At 44.8% G+C, this 18,145-nt stretch overlaps 1 protein-coding gene across 2 annotated transcripts in view; it reads right to left on the reverse strand.

Moving 5' to 3' along the window:
- ADAMTS18 (ADAM metallopeptidase with thrombospondin type 1 motif 18) overlaps positions 1-16,774 on the reverse strand; it is a 125,188-nt gene extending 108,414 nt beyond the window's left edge. Inside the window, exons 1-3 of one of the 2 annotated variants that reach the window (XM_023637361.2) lie at positions 16,616-16,774; positions 16,427-16,514; positions 13,275-13,591 (exon numbers count right to left, since the gene is read on the reverse strand). In XM_023637361.2, coding sequence (XP_023493129.1) covers positions 13,275-13,591; positions 16,427-16,514; positions 16,616-16,705 — 495 coding nt within the window. In that variant the 5' untranslated portion in view covers positions 16,706-16,774. Of the gene's footprint in view, positions 1-13,274; positions 13,592-16,426; positions 16,515-16,615 lie in introns of those variants that run through there. The other variant, XM_070263130.1, reaches the window with a different exon arrangement.
- Positions 16,775-18,145: the final 1,371 nt, after the last annotated feature.

Raw genomic sequence — 18,145 nt, forward strand, 5'->3', positions numbered from 1 at the left:
TGTTCAAGGAAGGGATGAGAGAGACGGGTTAAATGATCAGCTCAGCTGGTGAGTCTATGCATATGAGAGAATTAGGTTCCTTGCCTTGCATTCAAATTAGAACAGAGCTCCTTGTCTCTTCAAGGACAGTGAAGAATTTATACATTTAAAGAAGTTAATGTATAAATTGCCCAACTACATGCAGTACATAGAAAAATCTAATATATCTTTCCAAGTTTCTCAGGTTTGAGCACACATTCACAAAACACAGAGCACATCCCCTCTTTCCTCCCCAGAACTACCCATTGCCCCCATTCCTATAGGTCGAGAGACTACAGAGGACATTTAACTTTTATCTAAGGGCAGCTGCTAATCCAGACATAGAACCCACATTTCTAATTTATACCCACACATTTAGGTTGCCTCCCTCATAAGAATGCAAGGATAAATTTTATTATAAGTATTCCTTTTTCTTCAGAGATCCAGTTATTTTCAGCAGGCTGGGTTGGCATGCTGTAAAATTCAAAAGCAAATAAACATCTTTTAAAATACTTCCAGCCGGTTTTCCTGCCGACACCCAATCGACCCCCAGTCCGCATGCGCTGTTCATCATCTCCCCAGCAAAGTCCCTCAGAAGTAGGTGAAGTAGCTGAAACCATTATTCTTAATGACACTGAAATCAACAGCAAGTATACTCTGAAAAAAATAAACTTACATAAATGCATTCTATTAAAGAGGCCACTTTGTGACTGTGCTGTATCAACGGTTCTCAGCTGGGGACAATTATGCCCCCAGGGGACACTTGGCCATATCTGGAAACATTTTTGGTTGACACACCTGGGGAGTGCAAATGGCATCTAGTGGGTAGAGCCTGGAACGTGGCTAAGCTTCCTACATGCACAGGACAGCACCCCCCACCCCCGCCCCCCGCCCCCTGCCGCAAGAATCCATCCTAAAATGTCAATAGTGCCCAGCTGAGAAACCCCGCATTAAATACAACAATTTCCTAAGCAATTTTAAGTACTCAATTTCTAAGGAAACGTGCTTTTTCTCTTTGGACTCATTGTCTCGTCTGTCCGTTGAAGTAGCATGAGTAGCTGATGGATGATTTAAGATGACCATGATTCTGGAAGGGAATGTCTTCACGCCTGTGTTCCTCCTGCAGAGGAAGGGCTAGAGAAATTCTCTGTTAGCTTTTTATTGCTGCATAACAAATTACCACACACTTAGCAGCTTGAAAATAATGCCCATTTATGAGTTCACAGTTCTGCAAGTGAGACGTCTGGGCACAGTGACTGGGTTCTCTGCTCAGGGTTTCCTAAGGCCAAAATCGGGGCATCAGCCAGGCTGCACTCTCTTCCGGAGGTGCTGGGAAAGAATTTGCTTCCAAGCTCACTCAGGTTGTTGGCAGAATCTGGTTCCTTCCAGCTGTGGGACTGAAGCCCCATTTCCTTGCTGGCTGTCAGCTGGAGGCCACTCTCAGCTCCTAGGGGCCACCTGCATTCCTTACCACCTGGCCCCCTCCATCCCCAAAACCAGCTACGGAGACTTTTACACAGGTCAACTCCCTCTAGCTATGAACCCCTCCAACTTTTCCTGATTCGTATGATCATATGATGATTAGACCTACATGGGAAATCTCCCTATGTTAAGGTCAAGTGATTTGAAGCCTTGATTATATCTGCAAACATCCCTTCCCAGCAGCACCTAAACTAGTGATTGATTGAATAATTGGGAGAAAGTGTGTGTCCAAAGTGTGTGTCTAAGCTTGGGGCCAACTTAGAATTCTACCTACCATGATTTGCATACAGTATCATTATCTCACTTAATTCTCACAGCTGCCCCTTGAAATTGTTTTTTCATCTCCACTTTATAGACAAGGAAACTATATTCTCAGTTATTTTGATCAAGTCTTGGAGCTGGGTGAAGGGTACATGGGAACTCTCTGTGTTATCTGTGCAACTTCTTGTGAGTCTAGAATTATTTCAATATAAATGCCTTTGAAAAGAATAATTTTGGGGCTGGCCCCATGGCTGAGTGGTTAAGTTCACATGTTCTGCTTCAGCGGCCCAGGGTTTCACCAGTTTGAATCCTGGGCGTGGACGTGGCAGCGCTCCTCAAACCATGCTGAGGCAGCATCCCACATGCCACAACCAGAAGGACCTACAACTAAGAATATACAACTATGTACTGGGGGGTCTATTGGGGAGAAGAAGAAAAATAAAAAAATAAAAAGATGATTGGCAACAGATGTTAGCTTAGCTGCCAATCATTAAAAAAAAAAAATTGGGAGGTCAGTCCCATGGCATAGTGGTGGGGTTCAGTGCACTCTGCTCCAGCAGCCTGGGTTTGCAGGTTTGGATCCCAGGCGTGGACCTACACCACCCATCAGCCATGCTGTGCTGGCGACCCACATACAAAATAGAGGAAGATTGGCGGAGATGTTAGCTCAGGGTGAATCTTCCTGGGGGCAGGGGAGGATAACGACTAATTTTGCCAAGATCACACAACTAGTAAGTGAAAGAGATGTGCTCCTAAAACCCCATGCATTTTAAAATGCCATCCTGCCTTCTTAAACTACTGCATCAGGCATTTCTAAGGTGATAGCATCTTGAAAGCTCCTGACATTTATGTAGACCAGGAGTTCTCAATCCTAACCATGCGTTAGAACCAACTTTTAAAGGGAGCCTTTAAAAGCCACAGATGTGTAGGCTCCACTCTCAGACGTTCTGCTTTCATTGGCCTGGGGTGAGACCTGGGCATCTGTGTTTTTTACAGCTCTGTATGCTAAGAGTCACTGACCTAGACTTATTATTTAATCATAAATGACAGTGTTAAATATGAAACAATAAACAGAAATTAGTATTTGCTTTGCACACAAAAGGAATTCTTTTCAGAGAAGGAAATTCATCTTACTTCAATGCATTTTACTGAAAAACTGTGATGACAAAACCTTAAGACTAAGATGCGGAAAAATACATTCGCATATTTAAAGAGAGTGCACTTATGTAGTATTTTCTTTCCACCACATCTCTGTGCAGCATAAAACAGACCTAAACTCAACAATCGCGATGGGAAAACATTGTATCCATTATTTACCCACAGAGAAATTCATTTGGGGTCCCTCTTCCTTTGCCTCCTGGAAGTGGCAAAGTAAAATATGGAAGGGAGTTGAGGAATGGGAAAAATCACAGAATGAACCCAGAGACACTAAAAAGCACTGTTGCAGGAGAAGCTGGTAAATCATCAGAGATAATCTCCTTTTACTAGCTTATCTCAATCCCTTTCAAGTGCCGTCTCAAAGAAGGGTGTGCGCATAGCCGACTTCTGGTAAATTAGTGATGTGCGCTCTAGAATTTATGTTCGACAGCATGCCCCCTTGACTTGCAGTGGTAAGAAGATAAAATATCCCAAAGCTCAGCAGCATGAATAAGCAATCAAAAGAATTCGGCTGCAAACGAAATCCTTAGACACATCAAAGGCATCCCTTGAGGAGAGGTGAGCCTGCTGTCCAGACAGAACACTCTCACCAGACTCGCATTATGGTATTTGAGTGTATGCCGCCCTGTGATTGGTTAGAAGAACCGTGGGAACGGGCTTTCCTGGGCAGACCTTGAGAGAAGCGAGGAGGAACTCCTGGGTTTGTGGACAGAGATGTGTAGGAAGCCGAGGCAAATATTTTGGGTCATGAAAGCCTTCGTGTACCCTGTTATCAGTAGGCCTGTTTATATTTGGACTTTAGGAATTAATCAGGACCATTTTCTCTTAAGTTGTTTATTGCTGCCGGTGGGAAACCATGCAATTTACCAACACATGTGCTCTGCTGGAAAGAACTCTTTTTCTAAGTGACTGTCCTAGGCTCATGGAAAACAAAGATGAAAAGAGTTCTCAAGAACTTTGCATATTATATGACCAAAGTGATAGTGACAGTGATATTAGGTGGCTAATGTCAACATCAGCAAGTAAATCTCTTGCCATAGCTAATGTCCTGCATGTGTTTGGCATCTCAGCTTTTCATAACGTAGGTCTCTTGATCTCTCTCTCTCATAAAATACAGAATTGCATGCAACTAAGAAGTCCCACATATATACATATTCTTTTCAGCAACAGCTAAAAACTGGGAACATGTTAATTAGAAGCAAATGATTAAATATGCAGCAGTTAAAAGAACAAGATAAATATATACATGACGATAAGAAAGAAACTCCAAGGTAGACATTTTTAAGTACCCCCCTTCCCTAGCAAAAAAAATGCTTCAGGAAAAATATTCGCTAATACAATTTATGTACATTTTAAATGCACACACACACAACAGAAATAATAAACTGGTTTCAAAAAGAGCTTCAGATTGCTAACTGTGGAGCCCTGGGCTTGCTGTGTTCACGTTAATTCACACATCAGTACATAAATTAAAACATAACTTAGTCCTGTTTGGATACACAGAGGAATTAAGTGTGGCCCTCTGAGGCTTTCAGACAGGTGAGAGAGCAAATAAAGCCCAGAGTCCCAGACAGTGTTCTCATGCGTGATATAGGTTACAAGCAAGGTGTTATTGCTGAGTAAGTCACATGAGATACCAGGACCCCAAGGAAATGTTGGACACATCTCTGGAACTCAGGAGGTCCTGTGTGCAGAAAGAAGACAAGTAAGGGCCAAAAGAGCTGAGAGACAGAGAAAGAGGATAGTGATGACATCCCTGGGTACTTTGGATCCAGCCTTGCTGAAAGCTAGCCATCCTAGGTCAGGGAGGGGAGGAGGGGAAAAGGGGGAGGAGGGAGGAGAGAGAGAAGGGGAGGAGGGAAGAATGAGCGAGAGGAGGGAGGGAGGGAGGGGTGAAGAAGAGAAGAGAGGCTGGGAGGGAGGGAGGGGAGCAGGGAAGGCGAGAGGGAAGATGGGAGGGAAGGATGAATTAGAAAGGTTATCCCAGAGCCAAAACACTTTTTATGCTTAAGCTAGTTCGAGATGGAGTTGTTCTACTGGCAACAGAACAGTCCTGTAATACATAAGCAAGAACAATCTTTACATTTCGATTCACACTAGCCACCCCTACCTGCCCTCTTAGCATACATTCTGGCTAACACTAGTTGGAGCATTAATAGTCACACTTACAAGTTGTGACACATTCCATATGGCAAAAACAATTCTCCAAAGAGGTTCCAAGAGTCCACTATTTCCCCCGAGAAGGTTCTTTGCAGAAACCCTGAGGACACCGATTCAGAGTCACCAGTGCCAGCTGAGCTGGAAGTATTTGTAAAACTTTGCTTTCCTGTATTCAAATGAACAGCCAAGCTCTACCCAGGACCTACTGACTTTTCAGAGCTGGGGCCTAAATATATGTTGTTGCTTTTTTTTTTTCAAAGTGCCCAGGTATTTTTGAAGAGCATGGAGCAAAAAAAATGTTACTTCAAACCTTGAGTACTATAAATTACATAGTACTATAAATTAAATACTATAAAGGCCTAGGTCTGCATCTTAGCAGAATCTCCCTCTCCACAGCTCCAGTTTTAATAACTCAATATGTGCTCAATAAAGGTAAACTATTATTACTATCTTGAATAAAACTTTCCTGCTGGTGGGTGGTAAGGAAGATTGACATCAGGCAATTTTGGAAGATCTTTATGGAAGAAAGTCTGCAATAATGACAATTACTACTCTATCATTACTACCACCAATATTATTACTTTGTACCAGGCACTGTTTGAAGCACTGTACATAGTATTTTCCTTTCAATTAAGCATCCATAAACCTCATGGGGGAGGTAGTACCAGCATCCTCATCTTACCAGTGAAGAAATTAAGCACAGAGAGGGTAAGTAATTTGACCAGTTCAAGCAGAACTGGGACTTCAGAATCTCAGCTCAAGGCCATTCCATGACACTGCTTTCTCATGCATGCATTGACCCAAATCTTGATCTATTTGTGGATCCTTCCTCTTTGATTCCTTTCTTTCTCTCACTTCTTCATAGTTGATAAAGTCGTGGTTATTTTCCCCCACGAAATCCCCCAAACAATCTCACCAGGATGATTGCCAGCACCCAAGTGCGCTTTTCCTGTCTTGACAGGCTTGGAAAGGCTCCAGAATGTGAGCTTCCATTGCCATTTCCTTCCCAGACCCTGTCCTGGTCCAAAGTCAAGAATAATCAAGGATGGAGTTCCAACTGTGTGCCAGGCGAAGCCCTCAACAGAAATCGTCCCAATCCTGTGAGACACACAGACACAGTGATCCCACTGCCACTGCACAGAGGAGAAAACTGAGGTGCAGACACACAAAGAAAGCTTGGGAGGTTTGATGCTTCAGCAGCCATCCTCAAACAGGCAGAGAGCACGGGGAGGAAGGGTCCACCTTCACCTTCCCATGAGAGCACCCCTCAGATCAACCATGGAGGGGGAGGGGGAGGGTGGCCCTGTGGCGTAGTGGTTAAGTTTGCGTGCTCTGCTTTGGTGGCCCAGGGCTCGCGGGTTCAGATCCCGGGCGGAGACCTACACAGCACTCAACAAGCCATACTGTGATGGTGTCCCGCAGACAAGGTAGAGGAAGATTGGCACAGATGTTAGCTCAGCAACATCTCCCTCAAGCGAAAAGAGGAAGATTGGCAACAGATGTTACCTAGGAGCTGATCTTCCTCACCAGAAAAAAAAAAAAATCAGCCATGGGGTCCTGCTCTCTGGCAAGAACCTCGGCGATTTTTTTTTTTTAAAAAAAGACATTGGCTGGCATTTTGCTAAGTGTTGCTAAGAGCAAATAATTGTCTTCACAAATCACATCTGAAAAGGGCATACAGGAAAGGCAAAAAAAAAAGTCTTTTTACCTTTGATGAGTCAAGTAACAACCAAAGAAAACATTTCTGATGTGGGTCAGCCTGTATCCAAAACCTTGTAAATACAACCCAGTCTAATCCTTCATTTCACAGGATCCTCTCAAGTGACTGAGAAGTTCCAAGGGGTGTATGTAATTCAGCAAACCCCCGCTAGCCACCAAGGCCCCACAGAGCACAGAGGCTGGTGTCTCGCTGCCTGTCTGGACTAAGGTCATTTAACTTCAGTCCTTTTATGAATGGAAGTCAGCTTCCTAAAGACTACTGGGCAGGCAGTGACCAGTAACCATCAATGGCTGAGCCTTCTGAGTCATAAAATATTTCTGAAAAGGGGAGATCAAAGCGTCCCGACCGCCTATTGAAACCCAACAGTTTCTAAAGCTCCTTGCAGGGACCCAGGCTCTCTGGAAAATGAGTCCCTGCAGTCACAGTCTAAAAGGACCACCACTAAGAAAGATACAATGAGGACATTAGGGCAGCCAGCCATGGAGGAGAAACGTCACTTACGGTTTAATTGTCGGGGACAAAGAAAAGAGAAACGAAGGAAAGCCAAGTGACAAAATTGGATGGTGCCTCAGGAATCAAGGCTGGAGGGATCTCGTGGCAGTCTTGACCATGGCACACATTCCACTCTGAGCCCCTGATGCAGGGCTGAGACTGGATCCTAACCAGAGACTGGACAGAAGATGCTAGGAGGAACAGCACAGCAGCCTACCACTCTCGCCAGCCAGGCCCTGGCTGAGGTTATTAATCAAAAGTAAAGCACTGATGTATTACAGATCTGGGTGGAGATGTAAGACAGGTGAGAGTTCTTGCATGCTTTTTCACCTGATCTTCACATTGTGAGCCTGGTGCTAGAGTTTCTTAAGTAAGGGGTGCATTTCCCCAATTGCAACACACTAACCAGATTTATCAAGCAGCAGTAAAGTGAAAATAATCTTAGACCTAGGAATTGCTCTTTTATGGTGAACCACACAACTCTGGACAAGTTGTTGATGGAAGTATGATTCAAAAGAGGGGGAGTAGTCAAACTAGTATCAAAATTTTACCTCTTGAAACTTCACAATGCATATCAGCATATTAAAAAGTGTGAAATGTATTACAGAAAAGACATTTGCTTAATTTCATTTAAACCTGAAGTTTGCCTAACTTTCTGGGCATCTCTAAATTCCCAGAGCATCCCACCACTTAGAAGTCAATACATAATATTATGGTATCTCTTTTGGGAATCATTGCTTTGGTGATTTTCTTGTCACTACCAGGCTGTAAAGAAATGCTCCTTGAGAAAGAAAGTTCCCATGACCAAATAAGTTAGGCAAACCCTAGGTTTAAACAGAGTTAAACAAAAGTCTTTAATGTAGAACGTTTCTGAGTCGTTAATATGCTAGTGTGCATGGTGAAGCTCCAAGAGGAGGACCTTGGCACCAATTTGACTATGTTCCTCCCTTTCCTAAACCCATACCCCATGAACTCCTTATTCCAGGGTTCTGTTGAATCACAGCTCCATTCAAAAGAAAACAGCAATTTCTAGGTCTGAAATTACCACTCTATCTTCTTCCTTAAATGAAATTCTATGAACTGGAGTACAGCATCCATCTTGTTTGCAGGTTACCCATTGTGCTCTGAACAGTGCCTGACATAACAGAAGCTCATCAATAGTTGTTGAATGAAACAATGATCATTCAGTGTGTCTTTCCGGTCAGTTCCTAAAATATGACACTTCCACTAAGTCTCAAAAATGGAATCAGTCTGTCAAATCCACAGCAATTATTAAAATAATCTGCGTGTATGTTCAATGTCTTAATCGAATGGTTCTCTAATGTTAGTATGCAGTAGAATCATTTGGAGAATTCAAAATAAACATTCCCGGGCCCAGCCTCCCTGGTGGACTGTTGTGGGTAAAGAAATACAAATTTTCAACACTTCAAGTGAAGCTAATGCAGCTGACCATACTCTGAAAAATCACCATGCTAACGAAAAGGAGCAATAAGGTGGAGCATTTTGGGGCAGAAAGGCCTTTTAGACTTCCTAACATGTAGGAAGAAAGATACAGATTTATTCTATCAATTCAGAAAAAAAATTAAGAAATACAGGTCAAGGGGGCTGGCCCAGTGGCGTAGTGGTTAAGTTTGCGCACACCACTTCGGCAGCCTTGAGTTCACCAGTTCGGATCCTGGGTGTGGACCACTTATCAAGCCATGCTGTGGCAGGTGTCCCACATATAAAGTGGAGGAAGATGGGCACAGATTTTAGCTCAGGTCTTCCTCAGCAAAAACAGGAGGATTGGCAATAGATGTTAGCTCAGGGCCACTCTTCCTCAAAAAACAAACAAACAAAAAATACAGGTCAAAGTCATGAGAAAGTAGGCATAGTTCAATATCACGGTGAAGAGTCTCGCAACAATGGCATGGGCTTCCTGCTGTAATGACCTTCTCATCACTATGGTAGTCCAGGAGAGGCTGGATATGGTAGAAAGAACGTACATGGCAAAAGTGATTAGATTAGGTTAATCTGCAACCCTGACACTCTGGGACGAAGGTTGCAAACCCCAATACCTCCACAGAGTATTAGGCAGCCAAGTGTAGGGGGTGCTGGAGAGGGTGTGCTCCTGTCGAAAAGCATTCAAAATTTTAAAAGTAACCATACCCAGACATAACGGTAGGCAGGATCATTCAGAGAAGTTTGCAACTTCTGTTTTATGAATTATTCCAAGTAAATAACTGCCTACTCAACTTCTGAACAAAGTGAGACTCAACAGTTGAGGGGAAGGGGGTGCATTTTATGAAAATGTTTTAAGCACAGTTTAATTCCAGTTAATTCTGGAAATTCCCTGCCAGATAAATCCTAGCTGGAGTATGTACGTATGCATGTATGTATACATGGACGTATGTATTTCACTATTATAACCTTTCCATCTTTTCTCATTCTCTCCTGGGGTTGCCCTAGCAGTCAACATCATAGCTAGTTTTCCTGTTGGTACTTCACTATCTAAAGGTGACATCACTTTCCTAATACACACCACATGCACATTAGGAGACTGCTATAATCTCTAAAGGCATTCTGATGCCAGTCATCAGGCCCCACTGTCAGAGAAACACTGGTGCAGAAACTTCAAGTGGAAGAAGTGTCATCCATCAGTTTCATGCATCTCATGTCAGTTTCTGTATCAATGGAAGAAGAATTGTTCATCTCTTTTGTTACCTTTGATGAGTCTCTCCAACAAGTATATTAGAGGTCTGTCCCTCTCCTGAATTCTTGAACCATCCACCATTCTGAATCCATTATAGTTGCTAATTAACTTCTGAGAAGGTATGAACCCGTCGTTTGGCCAAAGAAGCTGGGCAACGTCTATGGGTTCCAGGAGGCTAGAAGGATGAAGAAATTCTTGCTCCTGACATGATTATTTCTCTCCATTACCATCTCTCAGTGGGCCTAGGGAAGTGTGCCCTCAGTGTGGTATCTTGTGATCTCACGGTGCTCAGTATTGCTATTCGATGTGTTTAATAAGCAGATGAAAGCATTGTTAGAGATGCATGGTCATAACAAAAAAGACGTTAAGTTGGTAAAGCAGTGTTTTTGCTCAGAATTCTTATTTCTATTTACAGAGAAAGGAAAACAAAAACCACAAAGTAGGCTGAAAACATTTACACTATTTCTTGTCTATATATGATACAGCTAGGTCACAAAAGAGGGGATAGAAATGGCCAATAAGCATAAAAAACAGTACTCAACTTCAACAACCACCAGGACAATATAAACTAAACCCATAATGTGGTACCACTTCATACCCGTCCATCAGAGTGGCTAAAATGGAAAAGATTGACAATAGCAAGTATTGGTGAGGACGTGGAGCATCTGGAACTGTCATGCACTGCTGATGGCAGTGTAAATTAGCACAACCACTCTGAAAAGCTGTTTGGCAGAATCTACTAATACTGAACACACACATACCCTATGACTCAGAAACTTTATTCTCAGGTGTGTTTCCAGCAGAATGTGTCCATACATTCACGAAAAGGCATAGACAAGAATGTTCAGCAGTACTCTTCCTAACAGCCCCAAACTGGAAACAATTTGAATGCCCACCACCAAGAAAATGGAAAAAATGTGGAATATTCATAAACCAGAATATTGTGTGATTCTACTTATGTAAAATATTAAAATAGGCAAAATTATGCTATGTTAGAAGTTACCTCTGATGGGTAGTGACTGGAAAGGGGACACAGCGGGGGCTTCTGGGGCACTGGTAATGTCTTGTTTGATGTGGTTGGTGGTTACATGGGTATGAACTTTGTGAAAATTCATTAGGCTGTCCTCTTGATTTTTGAATTTTTATGTATATACATTATACTTCAACAAAGGTTACAAAATTAATACAGAGCAGTGTCTCAGCATCTCAGTTGTGGTTCTGTCTTCTTTGATGTTTTTTTCTTATTGTTTTATTGAGTATGGGTGTATGTGTTTGTGTTTCACAGATGTTTGGCAGGGTCACGGGGAGGTGGGTAATGTCATGGGGATAAACTTAATTTTCTCCCTGTCCCACACCAAGTGGGCCCTGCCAGGGTCAACAAATAGCACAATCAGAGTCAGATGCCTACAGATGGCAGTGGTCTTAGAAATCGCTTTACATGGTTCAAGAGAGGAAACTGAGGCCTGGATAAGTAAAGTTAATTAAGCACGTGCAGCTGGTGTGTCGAACAGTAGAGACCAAATCTGGGTTTCATGATCCCAATTTACATCAGTCTTCTACACAGGCGGATGTAGTTGTCAATTACCTCTTTCACATCCATCTTTAACTTGCCTTATTCTTACGTGTTAAGTGATCATTTGCCCCCTGTGCAGAAGTAAATCTCCTCCTTAGGAGAAATAACCCAGCATCGATTAAGATGAGACAATTGATCCGATTTCCTCTCACAGAGAGTGAATCCTGAGAGAGCTAGACATAAGGCAGCTAAGTTTTGCTGGAACCAGAACAGTACAGAGCCATTATTCCCTGCCAGGAACTGCTGTAGCACTTTCCATGGAAGAAGTCACTTAATCCCCACGGCCCTGTAGCCCCTCTTATTATTCCCATTTTACAGATGAAGACGTTAAGACACACAGAAGTTAATAACTTGCCCAAGATCCTATTAGTAAGCACTGGTGTGAGAATGACAATGGGCTGGTCCTAAACACTGTGTTATGTGGAACGGGATAGTTTAAGCCACTATGGTGGGTGCAGTGCCTAACTCCTTAAGATGTTAGGATACCGGAATACACAGGAGAGAGGGAAATACAGGAGAATGCCCCCAGAAAGAGCAGGAGACTCATCACAACCAAACCAACTCAACAAACAGACAAGATATGTTCACATGTGTGGAACCACGCTATAATATATAGGTCATTAGTGAGCCACATGGATCATTGAAATGAATCGAGCTTAGTTGAGGCTTGTTAATTCTTTGCTTCACTCTGTACTTCAAAGATTATACCAAAGAATTCCATAACTCTGGTTGTGATGAAAGATTTTAGCTAAATTTCAAGCCACAATATGGAAAAAAAACAAAGTTAAATAACAAAATTTCAACTAGCAAAGAACATGGGAGTCCTCATTTACCGGCACCTAAGCCACTCCCTCTTGCTTTGTGCCATGATGTACCACATACACTACTAACTACATGCTCAGCTGGGCCTGCTCACATTTTCCTTCTTCAGACCATTCCAGAGCTTGACCGTCGTGTCTCGACACACACAATCTCTTCTGTCAGTTCAAGACACTTTTCAATTGCAACACAGAATGAAGTCAACCCCAAATGTCGTTTACTGCCTCATATATTTGATTGATTTCTGAGAGAAGTATCATTTACACCAATATTCTTGGCCTGGAGCTCAACAGATGAGGATCACACGGAGAGGAAATAACACTCGTCCCAAATGCTTTTAAGTGTTCTGCCTCCCCGGATGCCACACTCAATCCTGCCAGCCCTTGAACACACCACATCGCACTCTAAAAGAATGTCTTATGTGAGCATGACAACATGAACAGATTGGTTAAAAGAAAACAAAGGGCCTCCCTTCTACAGTTAAGGTTGGGCTTAACAGAGCTGCTGAACACAATTTTGCATTGCAATACAGTTTTTCCGTCTCAAAGCAATGTAGAGGCATGCGGCTTGTTATATAATGCCTGGTCTCTCAAGACATTACAAAGCGAATGGCATCCATCAAATTAATTTCCTTGGGGATCATCTCAAACATGGAGAATGAAGAAGCCCAGACCATTAAACATCAAAAGCATGTTCTAAATGGTAATTAAAGTTCTATTATATTTTATTTTTCTGGGAGCAGATTAGATTAATTCAATTGAGAATATTATCAGTATCAAAGCTGACACTGTGAATGTGTCGAGTTGGCTGGAAGAGCGCTTAATATTGCAGACATCTGTTCATTCAAGTTACACAAAACACACGAAAGAGGGAGTCGACTCCACGTGCGGGGTACTTACCAAGCCGGCACACGTAGACACAGCGACGGAGGAGGAGCTGTCATTTCTGATAAATCCCTGATAGAAACATCGCTGCACCTCGGGTTCCCGAGTCTCTGAAGCACCATCTTTTCCAAGTACCTGGACAATAAAGTGACTGCTCAACATCGCCGAGGGCTTAAGTTCTAAATGTAGTTCCTGTCCAAATGCTGAAAATCGGTAATGCAGGGAGCTGCTGGCACTCAGCGCAGACCGCTTTTTCCTGCCGTTGTGCAAAATGTCGTGTGAAATATACGACCCGTCCGAGTCCACTTCTACGGGCGTGACAAAGACGTAATCTGCAATGGGAAACGGTTAGCTGTCAGCACCCAGAGCCCACGATGCCCGAGGGTGACTTTCCAACGGGCTGGCAAAGAGCAATACACAGCCCAGATATCTTTGTTCCTACAGCCATGCACTAGGTGAAATAGAATTCAGAGCAGCTCATGAAGAGAACTCTGTGGTCTTTACAGTTAGCTCTGCCACCGTAACTCCTACAAAAACAAAAAGTCAAGAGCAATCCTGATGAATGTCAAGAATGTTTGTGGAAAACACCACCACTCTCACGATCTGGAGTGAGACAGATGGACTTTTTATATATTAGCCATAGAGCCATCCATACAGAGAAGTGATTTTTTTGGAGACAAAATTAACAAATATAAAACCACAAAAGAAATCAAATTATTTTTCGAGGAGATTTATATCTTTGCGTTTAAACTGCATCGGGAGCATTTTTCTTTTTTTTTCTTTTTGCTGAGTTTAAATTTCAAATGACAACTCACAGTGCTGAGTAACTTGAGATGGTACCTCAGATAATTAACAAGTAACCAGAGTTTCATATTTCTGATATTAATTATATGTGATGATAAAACTCCAGCACTTGCGTCGTTCCTAACGTTTGATTATGAGCTTTCACAGGGACAATTCCATTTAATCGTAAGCATAAAATATAGTGGATGCATAAAAATGCCTCTAAATCATCAGAACTTTCCTATATAGTCTGATGTTTAAAATTGCTCAGACATGTTGGTGGGGGAGTGTCAGCTCAGGGGACACCTGGAAAGGCATGTTTGAAAATACCTTCACCATTGCTCCCTCGAGCAGCACTAATTGCTGCCTGTTCTAGAGAGGAGGAGCGAAAAAACAATTTGCTGCTTGAAAAAAATGAAGCCAGCACACTGGTTTCTATCACCAAACATTGAAACTGAAAAATATCATCCCACAAAATGATGTGGAATATGCCCTCTGCGCATTAAAAAGCACTCTGCATTTCCACTTTCTAGGTACAGAATGGGAAACTAATTTGGAAAGTGTTTAGAAAGATTCCGAATAACTAAGAGGCATGTTTGAGTCACTTCCGTCCCTGGTTGCTGGAGGAGGAAAAGAAAGAGGAATTTCCCTTTTCCCAAAATAGTCAACAACCAAAAAAAAAAAAAAAAAGGCTAAGGAAAGAACAGAAGCCTTGTAGCTACCAAGGACCAATGAGTGATCTAATCAAGCCTATGTTTGCAAAAAGAAAATCCCAATATGACAATAATTTTCAATTGTTTTCTTCTGCGTATGAACCATCTGTGACTCTTGTTTGAGCAACTCTTGTTCTTACACTCTTCTTTCTGTCCTGTCTCTTCCATTTTCTCCTTGACTCCTTTAACTAAATCTAATTGACATGCACATTAAAAAGTAATTGAGAAAAAAAAGATTTTCTCTTCTCTTAACCTTAAACAACTGAGCAGTATATACACTATTTCTCTTCTTTTAAAAATCTCTATTTGTTACTTTATAGGCATGTGGCTCTTGAAACCGCTTCCCTCCACCAAAATAGACCTAACCTGACCCATGCTCCAGTCTCTACAATAAGTGTTTCTTACCTCCTTGTCTCAAAGCATCTGAAATTCTGTCTGCTCTTAGTTGGGAGGTCACGCAGGAGCCTCATCCAGCCAGCCTTCCATGGAATCGGCCCACGAAGCCCCCCACACCCCCCCCCCCCCCGCCCCCGACGGAGACACCTGCTACTAGTTTGTTTCCAAGGGGAGAATGAGCCAGCTGATGGTAACATTCAGTCCTTGATGCGAAGACGGGCAGTCAGAGCCCCCTGTAGAGAGTGATCTGGTCAGCTCAGGGGCTGACTAAAGATGAGGTCCTTACGGGTGGTGGCTGGAACAGAGAGGACCTCCAGCAATTGGGCCCTGATGGGACAATGAGGGGTTGTTTCAGAAACTGCAGCCAGCCTCTCTGGTTGAGCAAAAGGTTAATTTCTCAAGAGCTAATTCCTAGCTTTCTCCTGTCCCCTCACTCACCCACTCCGTGGCACAGTCCTTCTCCATGACTCTGCCATCTCCTGCTCCCCACTGTGACCCCTTGACCCCTGACAGAAGGAGGAGATAACGCTGCAAGGCTAAACATTATAGAATCCAGGTTGGACATCAAGGTCTTGCTAGACACCTTGGATCAGGGATCAGCTGTTCTCCTGTAGCTGTTGGGAACAATGGAAACAAGGATTTTCCTTCTGGGCGCCACCGAGAAGTTAATAAATGACAGAAGTGAAGGGTGTTCTGGAGGTTTAGTGGCTGAGGAACCTTAGACCAGAGGAAGGCCTCAGAGACCTCAAGCTACCTACTTTCCTCTCTTTAAAAGCAGTCTTTGGGAATGCATGACACAAGGGCAGAGAAAAGAGGAGGAGAGAGGCAAGGAAGAAAAAGGGCAGAAGTGGAGAAGAGAGCGAGGAGGAAAGACTCGAGGAAAAGGGGCTCAAATTCTTTCCTTGCCCACCAAAAATTAGCTTTCCCAGAAGGGAAGGAAATGAGCAAGGGGCCTTTTGATATCAACCACCTAGTCAATGTCCAACCTCCTTTCTAATTTCTCACCGAAGTTAGGATTTTTTAACAAGCCACTTGTGAACGAGAGAAAGTATTGTTTTCTCATTTCAGTGACTTGCAGCTTGAAGCGCTGATTCTTTTGAGAAGTTCAGAGTCTTTGCCACATCCCCCACCCCCTCTCCAAACAGGAACCATTTCCACGAGGCACACACACCTGCCAGGTTGGAGGCTGCGCTTTTCTAGCTTTTCTCTCTTTTAGGGGAAGGAAGGGACAAAGTGCCTGAAAAGGCCCTTCTGGGGGCGGGGGCAAATACGAACCATCGTTTAATCCGCTGCCGCCGCTGCTGCTCTCACTGGCTAAGGCTGCGGCGACCGACGCACAGCAGAGGCAGCACAGCTGGAGCGCCTGCAAGAGAAAAAGTGACATCGCGCGTGAGGGGCGCGGCGGGCCTGGCGCCTGGCGCCCCCTGCCACCCGCTCTCGCCGCGCCCCTCGGGGGGCACCTGCCTTGGCCACGCGCCCCAGTCCCGCCGGAGCCCACGGCGGGCCGGAGCCGGCTGCGGGGAGGGCGCACGCGAGCAGGAGGGCGCACTCCATGGTCAGGTGCGGGCGCGGCGGCTGCGGGCGGCCGGGCGGAGCGCACGGGCGGCGCGCATTCTCCCCGCCGCCCCGGAGCGCGGCGCTCCAGGTGCGGCGCCAGGTGGGAGCCGCGGCCGCTCACATCGGGCCGGGCGCGCCGGGGCCTCCCCTCCTCCGGCCGCCTGCGCGCCCTCCCTTCTGCCGGCGCCGGCCTGCGGAGCTGCCGCCTGCGGCTCCCCGGGGGGACGGGGCTCCCGGGCCGGGGCTGGCGCGCGCCTCCGAGCGCAAATGGCCGGGGGACTCTGTCCGTGCCTGCCCGCGCGCTTGCCCGCCAGTCTGTGCGTCTGTCTGTGTCTGTGTGAGCGTCTGAGGCTCCCGGGGAAAGCAGCGCCAGCTGGCTCCCCCAGCGCGCTGGAGCCGAGCGCCCGCCTCTCCACCGCACGGTGATTGGCGACCAGCGGCTCCTGGGCCCGTCCGAGCCCCCGGGCTGGTGCAAGGGCGTGGGATTCCCGGCTCCCGCTCCGAGGGAGGGGGTGAAGGGGGAGGGGAGGCTGGGGGAGAGTAGTGGGGAGGGAGGGACCGACTGCAGAGAGAGGGAGGAGAGCGCCCTGGGTCAGGCTTGGAAAACTTAATTGAAGCGCACGGAGGGATGAGTTGGGAAGGAGCGAGGCTCAGGTAAGAGGCGCGTCTTCTTTTGCTGCCTGTGCAGACTTCTCTTTACGAGGTTTCTGGCGAGACAGCCAAGGTATTTAGCGTCCTCGACACCTCCAAAGTGCCAGGTGCCATCTCCTGCTTTATCTCTTTTACCTCAAGTCCTGTCCTCGCAATGTGGGAATTATTAACCCCTTGATAAAGATGAGGAAACTAGGCTCAGCTGGGCTCAAGACAGTGCGGCTACCCAAAGAGTAATCCCGGGAACTCGCAGGTCTCAGGCAGCCTGGAGAACTGGCCCCCTAAGCCTTGTCACTGCCTGCAGCTGTGCCGGCTAGCGGTGGCCTCGCCTCTTCTCCGGGATCTTTCTCTCTTCTCCAAGTGACCATGTTTTCAACTCCTCAAGATGGAATCCTGGCCCGAGACAACCCAACCTACAGAAACCAACCATAACAATTCTGCCCCCATCACCATGAATGTGCATCCCATTTGCTGTGTGCCTGTTCATTTACTCAATACATTGATTTGATCCCTATTGTTTCCAGTGATGAACAAAATATATTCTCACAGGCCAGGGGGAAAGACCCTCATTGGATAACTCAACAATAATACTGGAACCAAAATGATCACAAACGCTGTAAAAGAATAGGTTTCTAAATTAGAAAGAATAAGCAGAATTTAACTTAGTTGGGGGAGTGGGGGTAGGAAGGCGTGTGTAAAGTAAGATGTCTCTTAAAGACTATTTCAAATAAGACCCCAAAGAGTGGGTCAGTTTTATAAGGAAAGAGAGGAGTAAGATCTTGCGTG

Source organism: Equus caballus, chromosome 3, assembly GCF_041296265.1.
Source record: "Equus caballus isolate H_3958 breed thoroughbred chromosome 3, TB-T2T, whole genome shotgun sequence".
Classification (NCBI taxonomy): Eukaryota; Metazoa; Chordata; class Mammalia; order Perissodactyla; family Equidae; genus Equus; species Equus caballus.